This window comes from Meleagris gallopavo, chromosome 3, assembly GCF_000146605.3.
Source record: "Meleagris gallopavo isolate NT-WF06-2002-E0010 breed Aviagen turkey brand Nicholas breeding stock chromosome 3, Turkey_5.1, whole genome shotgun sequence".
NCBI classification, from domain to species: Eukaryota; Metazoa; Chordata; class Aves; order Galliformes; family Phasianidae; genus Meleagris; species Meleagris gallopavo.
The window spans coordinates 1,200,009-1,212,728 of NC_015013.2; the positions used below are offsets into that span (position 1 = coordinate 1,200,009).

At 39.3% G+C, this 12,720-nt stretch overlaps 1 protein-coding gene across 2 annotated transcripts in view; it reads right to left on the minus strand.

Moving 5' to 3' along the window:
- The window catches only part of CNTNAP2 (contactin associated protein 2), a 793,259-nt gene that overhangs the window by 172,081 nt on the left and 608,458 nt on the right, over nucleotides 1–12,720 (minus strand). For both annotated transcript variants that reach the window (XM_010708239.2, XM_031552712.1), the window contains one exon: nucleotides 381–537. In XM_010708239.2, the coding sequence (XP_010706541.1) occupies nucleotides 381–537 (157 nt within the window). The remainder of the gene's footprint in view (nucleotides 1–380; nucleotides 538–12,720) is intronic.

The window sequence follows — 12,720 nt, forward strand, 5'->3', positions numbered from 1 at the left end:
CCATTAATGAGAAATGCTAGAAAAAATGAAGTTGCAGAGACAAAATTAAATACTATATCGTAATACAACTGAACATCATGTAAACAAAGTTGCACGGCAATGACAATGATAGTCCTTCCTATTAGGACTTGACTTTTCAAGTTTAGCTACCTTCTCTATAGTTAAATGTACTTGAAAACCTAAACACATTCGTTACATTTGACAGTCACAAGTAGTGTGAGTAAAATGAAAATGAACACATAAGCAGATACTTCGAACAAGAGAATTCAGAAACATACTATATTTCCTTCCTTCTATATTAGGGAAGGAAATATTTTAACAAAAGACATTCAGAATAATTACAGTAGTTACAAAAGTTAGGAGATTCTGGTCATCCTCACCATTGTTTATAGTCAGCATCACAGTTGCAGTAGTACTTGGGATCAGTACAGTTGCGTTCAATTCCACAGGCACATTTCTGAATACCTGGTCCTGATCCACCCCAGTAGTAATGCTTCTCATTGGCTTTTCCAACCCACCACGTATATGGATTCCCTTCTGAAAGGAATGAAAATGAAAGGTTATGGTACATCACAGAAATAGATCTCCATTATGTATTAACTGGGCTCAGATATTTAATATGCAGACATTCACAGCACATAACTGGACTGCCACCTTGCATTTTGGGCAAACAAATGCACTCAGTTACCACTGAACAGTTCAAAGGACTTTGCCAGGTAAACAAAGCACATTTTCTTTTCTGTATTCACATGATTTATAATTACTGAGAAGAATTAAATATTTTTGTGGTGCTCAGAGACATGATTTAGCAGAGGGTTGTTAGTTAGAGTAGTACGGTTAGTTCATGGTTGGACACGATGATGTTTAAGGTCTTTTCCACCCTGAGTGATTCTATATTGTATGTTCTTTTTTCTCAGTTTATATAATCGAAATATGTAGGTAGGTTCCATAATTATTTTCAATTAATCTCAAATTCATATATTTAGCTATCAGATGGATTATCCAGTATTTATGCAAAATGCTTGATTGAAACATACATTCTTTTTACACATGCAGAAAACAGCTTTTATTTGGAAATTAATCTACTTTCACTTGAAAGCAAGCACGCTCATCATGGTTCCTCCATCTGGCTCACAGGAAACCAGAAAATCCCTAAGCATCTTAGCCATTTTTAAAGAATCCATGTAAAAGTTTTGATTCAATACTAGAGCAATGGTAATCTGACCTTCAGTATTTCTTGGCATTGAGTCTGTAACTTCATATCTTTATATACATCTCTAAGTTGATTTCTAATGTTTTTGAACAAATGAAGACTCTTAAATGTAATTTAAAAAAGTAAATAAATCCCATCCTTATTTAGAAGGCACTTTTTATGTCTCCAGTTCACCATATGAGAATACATGAGCTTAACTTCAAACTCAAGAGAGTAACTCAATCAATTGCAATACAGTTAACTTGGTGCTTTCTGACATTTAGAAAATATGATGGAGCCTATAATCATTTCTCTTTACAATGTTTTTTTCCCCCCATCTGTACTGCTATGCAAGCTATTTACTCATTAAATAAAATGAAGCCATTAGCATGAAATTCACTTATTAATAAATTTTATAGAAATTCTACAAAATAAATTCTATTTTTAGATAATTTTCTGTCTGTGCATCTCTTATACATCTCATAAAATTGACATCCATAATTGTAAAATAGAACCTTATAATTAAATTTGATCATCTAGACCATAAATTTACTTATGTCAGACATACATGGAGAGAGATTCAGACAAACCTTTAAAGAAAATTCCAGAGACGGAGAGAGTAAACAAATATGATCAGATACGTTAAGCAAACAAGAACAAATGAAAAGAACTCTAGAACTCTCTAAAACATGTGCTTTGTTAAATGATTTTGATTGTTAATTATCATATAAAATACTACCTTTGAAAATAAAGTAATGAGAAAAAATCATGGATGCTGAAGGTTTTTATTTGTTGTTAATATGCTGCACTGTATGACCATTCAGTCTACCACTAATGCTAAGGCTATGGTAATAGAATCTGGGATTTAAATTGGTCATTTTGGTTTCTGTGAGGTGACTATCATGGAACTAATTGTTGTGACCTAAAAGAACATGGTGTGTAAACGATGCAACAGCATTTTCAAGTTGCAATATGATCTATCATATACAAAAATATGCAGTCCTGTCCTTCAAAAGATTGTTTAATACAAATTATGTAAATATCTTTCCAACAGCTAATGATAGAATGTGGCAGCTTAGAGATAGGTATTCTTAGAGATATTCCCTCAGAATAAGAAAACAAGAAGGGGAGGCATGAAACTAGAATGGCTTTTCAAGGTTCTGCAGGAAAATTGAAGGAAAAGAAGGACAAGTACAGGCAGTGAAAGCAAGGACATGTCACCTACAAGGATCAGAAGAGACAGGCCAAAGAGTGCTTATCTCCCCTGTTAAATGAGAAAAGAGAACTGGTTACAACAGATGTAGAAAAGGTTGAGTTACTCAGTAAGTTCTTTCCTTCAGTCTTCACTGGAAGCCAGGATTCTCACATCCCTGAACCTGAACCTCTAGGTGAGAACTGGGGGAGCAAACTTCTCCCCACTGTAAAAGTGGAGCAAGTCCAAGACCAACTCATGAGATTGAATGTATACAAGTCCATGGGGCCAGATGCATTCCAGGGCCCTAAGGGAGCTGTCTGACGTGGTTGCCAAGTTGCTCTTCATTATATTTGAAAAGTTGTGTCTGTCAGGCAAGGTCCCCGGGGACAGAAAAAAGGGAAACATTACTCCCAGTTACAAGAAAGGGACAAAGAAGGACCTGAGGAACTACAGGCTGGTGAGCCTCACCTCTGTGCCTGGGAAGATCATGGAACAGATCCTCCTGGAGATCCTCCTGGAAAACTTTAAGGCACTTGAGAGATAAGTGGGTAATCTGAGATGGTCAGTGTGATTCATCAAGGGAAATTTGTCTCTGACCAATCTGATGGCCTTATATAGTGGAGTGACAGCATTGGTCAAAGGGAAGGTGACTGATGTGATCTACCTGGATTTCTGCAAGACCTTTGAAGCAGTCCCACACCACATCCTATCTCTAAATTGGAGAGATATGGATTTGAAGAGTAAACTATTGGGTGGATAAGGAATTGGTTTCAAGGTTGCAGCCAGAGGATTGTGGCCTAAGGCTCTATGTCCAAATGGAAGCCAGAGATGAGTGGTGTCCCCTATGGTTCTGTCTTAGATCTGGTATTCTTTAGTATCTTTATCAATGACACAGACGATGGTATTGTGTACACCTTCAGAAAGTTTGTTGATGACACCAAGCTGAGAGGTGTGGTTGATACAGCAGAAGGAAGGGATGACATTCAGAGGAACCTTGATAAGCTCAAAAGGTGAGCCCTTGTGAATCTAATAAAGTTTAACAAAGCAAAGCAAAGGGTTTTTCACTTAGATTGAAGTAATCCCAGATATGTATACAAAATGGAAGAAGAACTCCTTAAGAGTCCCGAAAAGAACTTAGAGGTTCTGGTTGATGAAAATCTTAACATGAGCCAGCAGTGTGCGCTTGCAGTCTGGAAGGCCAATGGTATCTTGGGCTGCATCAGAAGAGGGGTAGCCAGCAGGGAGAAGGAGGTGATTGTCCCCATCTATTCCACCCTTATGAGGCCCAAGCTGGAGTAATGTGTCTGGAATCCAGAAGTCAGAAAAGATTTGGAGCTTTTGGAGAGGGTCCAGAGGAGGGCCACAAGGATTATCCAAGGGCTGGAGCACCTGTCCTGTGAAGACAGGCTGAAGGAACTGGACTTGTTCACTTGAAAAACAGAAGGCAGCAGGAAGACCTCATTACGACCTTCCAGTATTTAAAGGGAGTTGATGAACATGAGGGAAACCAACTTTTGACATGGGTAGATAGAGATAGGATAAGGGGAAATTGTGTTAAACTAAAGGAAGGGAGATTTAGATTAGATGTCAAGGGGAAGTTTTTTACTGAGACAGTGGTGAGGTGCTGGAACAAGTTACCCACAGAGGTTGTGTATGCCCCATCCTTGGAGGTGTTCAAGGACACATTGGAGGGGGCCCTGAGAAATCTAATCTAGTACCAGATCTAGTTGGTGGCAACTCTGCCTGGAGCAGGGGGGTTGAAACTTGATGGTCCTTGAGGTCCCTTACAACCCAAGCCATTCTATGATTCTATGGGTAGACAAGCTCCAACATGCTGATCTCCCTTCTCAAAATGACAGGGAATAAATTTGAATAAAAAAAAGAAGATCATGGGTTGAGATAAGAACAGGGAACAGTTACCATAATTGGTTAAACAGATTCTATAAATGGAGATTAATGCTATTTATTGCCTGTTGATAGCAGACTAGAACAGAAAGAACCAACTTTTTCTATATTTCCCTGAGTGGTACAGGGGAATGGAGTCTCAGATCAGTCCCTAGCACTTAATCTCTGCCACTCCTTCATGGTTATTCTCTGACCCTACTCCAGCATGGGGTCCCTCCCATGGCATGCTGTCCTTCCTAAACTGACCCTTTCCACAGGCGGCAGCTCTCCAAGGGGCCATCCTTCAAGAGTAGACATCTCCAGTGATGGTCGCCATGGACAGCAGCTCTCCCAGGCCATCTACTCCACCACAGGCTCCTTTCCACAGGCTCCAGCCTGGGTCCTGCATCTGCAAGGACACTCCATGGGCTGCAACCTATTTTAGGCCACATCTACCAGCTGCACTCTGGGCACCTCCATGGGCTGCACATGGAGATCTGCTCTGTATAGTGTCCATGCACTGCAGGTGGACTGCCAGCTCCACCATGGGCCCCTCCACAGCCTGTAGGAACTTCTACTCTGTATCTGGAACACCTTCTGTTATCTTTCTGTACTGACCTTGGTGACTACAGGACTATTTCTCTCACATTTATTATTCTTCTCTGCCAGCCACTGCTGTGCAACTTTTCCTTCCTGCTCTCACGGAGGCACAACCATTACTGCTCATGGCTCAGCTCTGGCCAACAATAGGTCCCTTTTAAAACAGCTGGAGCTGGCTCTGGTCTGACATGGGACAGCTTCCAGGCTCTGCTCACAGGGGCCACACCTGCAGCTCCTTGATGCCAAAATCAATACACAGAATTGCTTTCATTGATCTAAGACCCAATCACAGCATTAATGATATTCAAAGCTCCTGTTTTTGTTGTTGCTATTGTTTTCATTTTGTTTGATTTTTTTTCTTCTCATCTTTGAAGTTAGTTTCTACACTATCATGGAAATGCTAAAGTTTTGATTCTCTATTTAAAAGGACTAATATTAATATTAATGAAAATAATTTGAAGGAACCCCTGATAACAATATATGAAAGTAATGTGCTTTGAGAGAAGTATTTCAAGTGTTCAGAATCAGGTGCAGGCAATAACTTTATCCAATAAAGCCATAATTCTAGCGTACTCCTGTATATATGTCATTTTTATATTGTCCCCTACATCTTTTCTTTATCTTCTATGACAAATGTGGTCAGTTCACATAAGGAAAACTGTTGCCTCCTAAGCATGTTTAAAGAAAACAACTATCAACAAATGGCATTTCAAAGTATTTTTGTATACACTCTCAACAAAACAGACAACAAACATAGAAAAGGCATTGTATAATGTATTTTTTATTTATATGGTCTGTTATGTGACTGTCATTGAAACAGCACGTCCATAGACTCTTGCCAAAATGAAAGTTGACAAACAGAGGGATCTGAATCTCATTTCGATGATGGTTGAAAAAGCAGTTTTTTTGAATAAGCAGGCCTGAATCCCTAGTTTATCTTATAGAACTTTCCTCAACTTGTGCATCACAAGAATTTTGCAAACATGCAGTCCTGCTGCATTGTAGTTAATACAATCTGAGGGCTATTCCATAGTGTCCAGACTCCATAAGACCCAGGGCACTGTCAGTTCTGACAATTGTTAAAAGAGCTGAAAGCCCTGGGATAAAAATGGTAAAAAGCAAACTTGTTTACACTCTAAATATCTAGTGGAAAAACAGAAATTTCAATACCTATTATGAAATTTCTCGCTGTAGAACTAGAATTATCAACTTAACTAGAATTATCTTGGTTTTTTTTACCACTACACATTTATATAGTTAAAAATGAGATCTTATCTAATACACGTGATCTACGTAAATAGAAAGTGATAGACTTGTTTCATACAAGAGGCCAGATTAAATGACTGTAAAAATCCCTTCTGGCTTTATAGTCTAGCCACTATCTTTTATTTGCAAAGTACTCTCAAACACTACTTGGAAGCTTTAGTGCATAACGTGACTGATTTTCCACTTGTACTTGCTATGTAATTTATAAGATGAATACTCCATTATTTCTCTGCAAACAACATTAGATTCCTGTTTGCTTTTAGAAGTGTATTTTAGGGCTGTCACTTTTTGTGTCATTAAATGAGTTCTGAATTTATAGATCTCTTCTCATGCTTAACTGCTATTATATCCACTGACCAGTCATAAAATAAACTCTCCAGCAACATGTGCCATTGTCAAGCTCTCTCCTTAGCATGCTCTGGTTGCATCTGTCCATCAATTCCTAGTGAGAATTTGCTTCCTCCATTAGTCCCATAAAAATACAGAGTGATTTAGAATCAAAGGGATGTTTGGAGATCATTCCAAACAGCTTCTCCAAACAGTACTAACATCAAATTAAGATCAGAATACTCAACAGCTTGAAAATCTCCACAGACAGATTCCACAACCTTTCTGAGCAACTTTTTACAATGGTTACATTTGCTCAGTGAAGATTTTCTTTTTTACTTTTGACAAGCTGGAATTTCCTCTGCTGTAATTTATTATAATTATTTGTTGTAATTTATGCTCATTGTGCCCTAGACATTCACTGATAAGTTAATTTCTTCACTCTCTAAAACCACAGCTTATGAAATAGAAGACAACAATTAGATATTCCCTCTAGCTGTCTCTTCTTCAGTCTGAACATATTCAGCTTTTTCTGCTCTACTTTGACATTATCCACTCCAGCATACAAAACTTTCCCACTGGACTTGCTCCAGCTTTTAAGTATCTTTCTCATGTTTAATAGTTCCAAATCTAATTGTTAAGCTTCAACATGTAAAGCTTCCTCTGAGTGATAACCAGTCTTCAGCATAATGGCTATTCTGGTACTATCTGTGAAATAGCTGAGTGCCCACTGTAAACCACAGTCTTTAACATGTACATTGCACTGTAATGTACTGTTTATTTCCATGGAAACTACAACAAAGACGAAGAGCACAATATCACCATTTGACAGAACAAATTCTCTACTTTAAAACTATTTTTCAGCATAGTTGCCACCATTAACTACACATTTTCACCAGCGATGAACAAGAGCCGAGTGCTTCACACACAAAAATCTGCACCAGCAAAGCAACCCATTGTTGCTGTCACCACTGCTGAAATATACCAGCCATAGCTTCACTGTGCGCACATCCACTGTTTGGTCTCCATAAACGTTCAGCAAGCATCAATGAATGTCAGTGGGTGCAATTTTGTCTTCTTGGAGGAATTCAATTACCCATTTTTTCTTCACATGCACTTCCATGTCAGAAGCCATTTTGTCAGACTGCCCTTCTGCTGCCATCTGTTGCACAGCAACAAAATCTGTTGAGATTCTGGCAAGAAGATTCAGCCTCTACTGCCACATCACAAACACCCACCTCTGTGCTGTAGGATAATATAATAAAATAGGAGACATTACTTAACATGCAGCCCTTGTATATTAAATAGTATTAGCTCTGATAACAGATCCTGAAGAGCACCGATCTTTTTAGTGTTCTGTCTGCACTGAAAGTCTGAGAGGAGCTATACAGATTATTTTTAAAAGCCTTTCCAGGATACACAGCAATGGTGCTTTTTCAGATTTTAATGCAATACAAATAAAGACATTTACTCCACACTTAAACTATTTTGCCTTGATATTAATTGAAATACAGTTTGACATACTTAATTTGTGCTAAATAATACAAAACCTTGATGTTCCTCTTCTAAGTCACATATGGTGATCTTTGAATTAGGCGCAGTTGTTTCCAAAGAACTGTTGTTTGCTCCAACGAGGCTATAAAATACCTGATTTCATAACAAGCAGTAATGCAATTTGACAGTTTTAATATTTTTGGACTGATTACATGTATAATCAATGGATATACAGATGGTATAGTGTACAATCAATGAATATACAGATGGTATGGTATATTCAGGAGCTTAGCTAATGTAATTATTATATTGGAGTAAGAAAAGAAAGACACTCACCCTATCCTGGGCTCACAAAATAGACTCCAGTGGAGCAGATCTCCAGAAGAGATCCTTCCCCACTGGCAGTCAGCTCTTAAATGGGTCTAGGAGACGTAGAGCCAGGCTCCACCCCTTCCTGCAGCACAGGTGAACTGCCTTCACCTGTGCTCCCATGGCTGACTCATTACCATGCCATTAATCAGGTGATTAATCAGAGGTTCAGGCCGTGATTCAGCAGCCCCATACACTACACAATTCACTGCTAGCTTTTAGATACTGATCTCTTTCCAGAGAAACTGGAAAAAGATACTGATGGCCAGAACAAAATCCTTAGTTCTGTACTTAGCGAGTGAGGTCCAGCAAGATCTGCAAGCTAGCGTTTCTGTTAATGAGCAACTTTTAAAATTGACTACATTTTCTATAACAAATGTACATTGAAAAAAAATAAAAATCTCACTGTGGTTATTTGTGTCTTATCAGCAATAGTCATGCCCCAGATGCTGTCTCTTCTTCATGTCCTAAACTCTGCCAGTCTTTGGAAGAGTAGAAGTATTATACAGTTTGACCTAATAAAACCAGTAGCTGTGAGTCTGCTTAACTGATGGACCAACAGAACAAACTGTTATGTGAACAAACTATTACCAGGGAAATCTGTTTTTGGACTGGATGTATTTATTTCAGAAGGAGAAACACATTCAAGGACTGAATGAGGTACTAAAGAGCAGTTTGTAATACAATTCAGAATGTTTCAGTTAAGAAATAATCTCCAGCTTTGAATCATATACTCTACTTCATATATTTGGAGCTGCATCTGAAGCAGAATATACTCTGATCAGTGAGCTGTTCTATGATAAGGCATGAGGAAACAGTAATTGTGAATGAGCTGGGAGCTAAAGTCATTAATTTTGTATGCAGTTATGCTGGTTTCACCACTGATGGCTGTCTGAACTCCACCACATTATTCTTTCCTCTATAAGACAGGAGAAGAAAATAGACCTCTGTACCTGGGAAGATCATGGAACAGATCCTCCTGGATGACATACTTGATCACTTGAGGAATGAGCATGTGATCCGAGACAGCCAGCAAGGCTTCACCAGGGGAAGGTCATGCTTGACCAATCTGCTGGCCTTCTATGATGGAGTGATGGCATTGGTGGACAAAGAAAAGGCAGCTGATGTCATTTATCTGGACTTGAGCAAGGTCTTTGACATGGTCCCCCACCACATCCTTATCTCCAAATTGGAGGGATGTGGATTTGATGTGTGGACCACTCGATGGATAAGGAATTGGTTGAAAGGCTGCAGACAAAGGGTGGTCATCAATGTTTCTATGTCCAGGTGGAGGCTGGAAACGAGCAGCTTCCCCCATGGCTCTGTCTTGGGACCGGTGCTCTTTAACATCTTTATCAATGACATTGATGACAGAATTGAGTGCAGCCTCAGCAAGTTTGCTGATGACACCAAGCTGAGTGGTGCAGTTTACATGGTGGAAGTAAGGGATGCCATTCAGAGGGACCTCAACAGGCTTGAAAGGTAGGCCTGGGTGAATCTATTGAGGTTTAGCACAGCAAAGTGCAAGGTTTTGCACTTGGGCCAGAGGAATCCTGGGCATATATACAGACTGGAAAGAGCAGTCCTTGAGAGCAGCCCTACAGAGAAGGACCTGGGGATCCTGATGGATGAAAAACTTAACATGAGCCAGCAGCGTGCTCTTGCAGCTCAGAAACCAAATGGTCCCAGCAGGGACAGGGAGGTGATCGTCTCTCTCTACTTTGCTCTTGTGAGGCCCCATCTGCAGTACTGTGTCCAGGTCTGGAGCCCCCAGTACAAGAAAGACAGGGAGCTGTTGGAGAGGATCCAGAGGAGAGCCAGAAAGATGATCAGAGGGCTGGAGCACCTCCCCTACAAAGAGCAGTTTTTCAGCTATTCTCATAGAGGCACTTTTTGCAGCCCAGTACCAAAATCTAGTGTCATGGTTTTCTATAGTTATTCCATATCATGACATCATGCAATGAACTGACAGAATTGGGACAGCTGCTAAGAAACATTTCCCAGCACTACTGGGAACTACAATTCCTAGCATGTTCCAGTCCTTCCCACATGGTTTTTGGGAAGGAAGAGACATAGTGGATTTAGGACTTCCTTCCTTTTCTCCTTCCCAAGCTTGATGAGGAGATATCTGTCTTTCCAATTTGTTTGATTTATTACTCTTGATTCCTTATAACATTCCTTCATCATTTTTTAATAAAATAGCTTTTCTTTATCTCAGTCAAATAACTCCTTTTTCTCACTTCACCACTGGCTTCCTGTGGGGAAAGGATAGAGAAGGCCTAGCTCCCTGTCAAGGATAAAATGCGACCCGCAACATCTAGCCACAAGACTAATAAAATAATCCATTAAAAGTTGCTCAGATCTATGATACAGTAGTACTTTAACTATCAAATCAGAAACACTGCAGACAAATGATGGAAAAGGTGATGCATTGGTGTGAACTCACTCTGGCAGTTCAAATTTGTTGAAAGACTATGATGAATTGACTTTGTAAGGATAGATTTTATGTATGTATGATGTTGTCCATCAATGCAGCACCAACTTTGTGCTAGCTCAGGTATTATTTGATGTCTGTTCTCCTAAAGTTGACTTGAGCAAGCGCAAGTGCATGAAACACTTAATTTCTCCAAAAAACCTAAAGAGATTCAGTGATTTTACCATGTTTGGCTCTTACAGTACTGCACAGATCTGATGTTCACAACTGTGAAACAGCTACAGATCTATTCTTTGCTAAGTTTCCAAAACTATATTCCTTGATTAAAAACAGAGGGCAGCACTGATTATGGTAAACTAGAATGCTTCATAATCAAACACAAAAAATATGTTAAGCTCATGTCTATAGTTCCAGAAAAACACCAGATATTTATTGTAACTTGAATGACAATACAGTGAAAAGAATGAGAAGAAGATTTAGACAAACACTTTTCTAAAAATACACTAAGGTTTACTCAGATCCTCCTAGAAAACATGTTAGGGCACATGAGGTTTTAGCAGATGCTGCAAGAAAGCAAGCAAGGCTTCATTAAGTACAGACTGTGCCTGAGAAATCTGGTCGTCTTCTATGATGGAGTTGTACTTGGGTCTGGGCAATCCCAGATACATGTACAGACTGGGAGAAGAACTCCTTGAGAGCAGTCTTGCCTAGAAGGACTGAGTGGTCCTGGTAGACGAAGAACTTAACATGAGTCAGCAGTGTGCACTTGCAGCCTGGAAGATCAGCTGTATACTAGCATGCATGAAAAGAGATGTGGCCAACAAAGCGAAGGAGGTGATTGTCTCTCTCTACTCTGCCCACGTGAATTCCCATCTGGAGTACTGCATTCAGGACTGAGGCCCCAAACACAGGAGAGATATGGAGCTTTGAAGAGGATCTGGAGGAGGACCACAATGATGATTAGAGAGCTGCAGCACCTCTCATGAAAACAAGCTGAGGGAAGTTTTTTACAAAGAAGGGTGTTGAGGTGCTGGAACAGGCTGCCCAGGTTGTAGATGTCCTGTCCTTGAAGGTGTTCAAAGGTGGCTTTTTTGGGACCATGGGCAACCTGATCTAGTGCCTGATCTATAGATTAGCAATGTTGCCCATGGCAGGCAGATGATATTTGAGGTCCCTTCCAATCCAAGTTATTATACCATATGAGATACCAAATAGTAAATATGCACTACAGTATTAAATCTTTATATTTTGGTTTTATGAGCTAATTTTTTGAATGGTTGTGAAGCAGCTATTTCTTAGATAGTTTTAGAAAGCAGACAATGTGTTTATTCTTTTCTTTGATCTTTCAATATAGAATTTAATTTTGATACAATTTTTATCAAAAAATGAACTTTAATTAGTGAGAAATTGGATCATTACTTATCATTGAGTATGATGAATCAGTATTTTCTTTTTTGAAAAGAGTTTTTCTTTCCCTGTCTTATGGCACCTGGTATCACTAATTAGCTGTTTATCCATTATTTGCTGATGATGGATGAATGGGTGACCTTTGACAAAGCACAGTCTGCTGTCATAGAACTGCATTTATAAAGACCCCTATGGTCTTTGTACTGCTTAATGTTGTGCCACGAAAGGTGCAAAGCTCTTCTCATTCACAAAAAGTCAGTCTTTAACATAAAAGCTCTTTCCCATCTTAATCTAAATTAGGGAATAAGAGCACCTATGTTGTGTTCTAAGCCCTTTCCTTTTCATCCCTTGGTAACTTAGTTGAAAAGCTGACCAAAACAAAAGAAAATCTTTAATTTCTTGCAAAATATCTGAGCAAACTGGAGTCATGTGAGCAATTTTTGAGGCTCATATCTGTCACCGCTCATTTGAGACAGCATCCTCTTTCATTGGGTATAGCTATTCCTGGCCAACATTGATGAGAAAGAATTTTGTAATGGGTTTCCTGAAAAA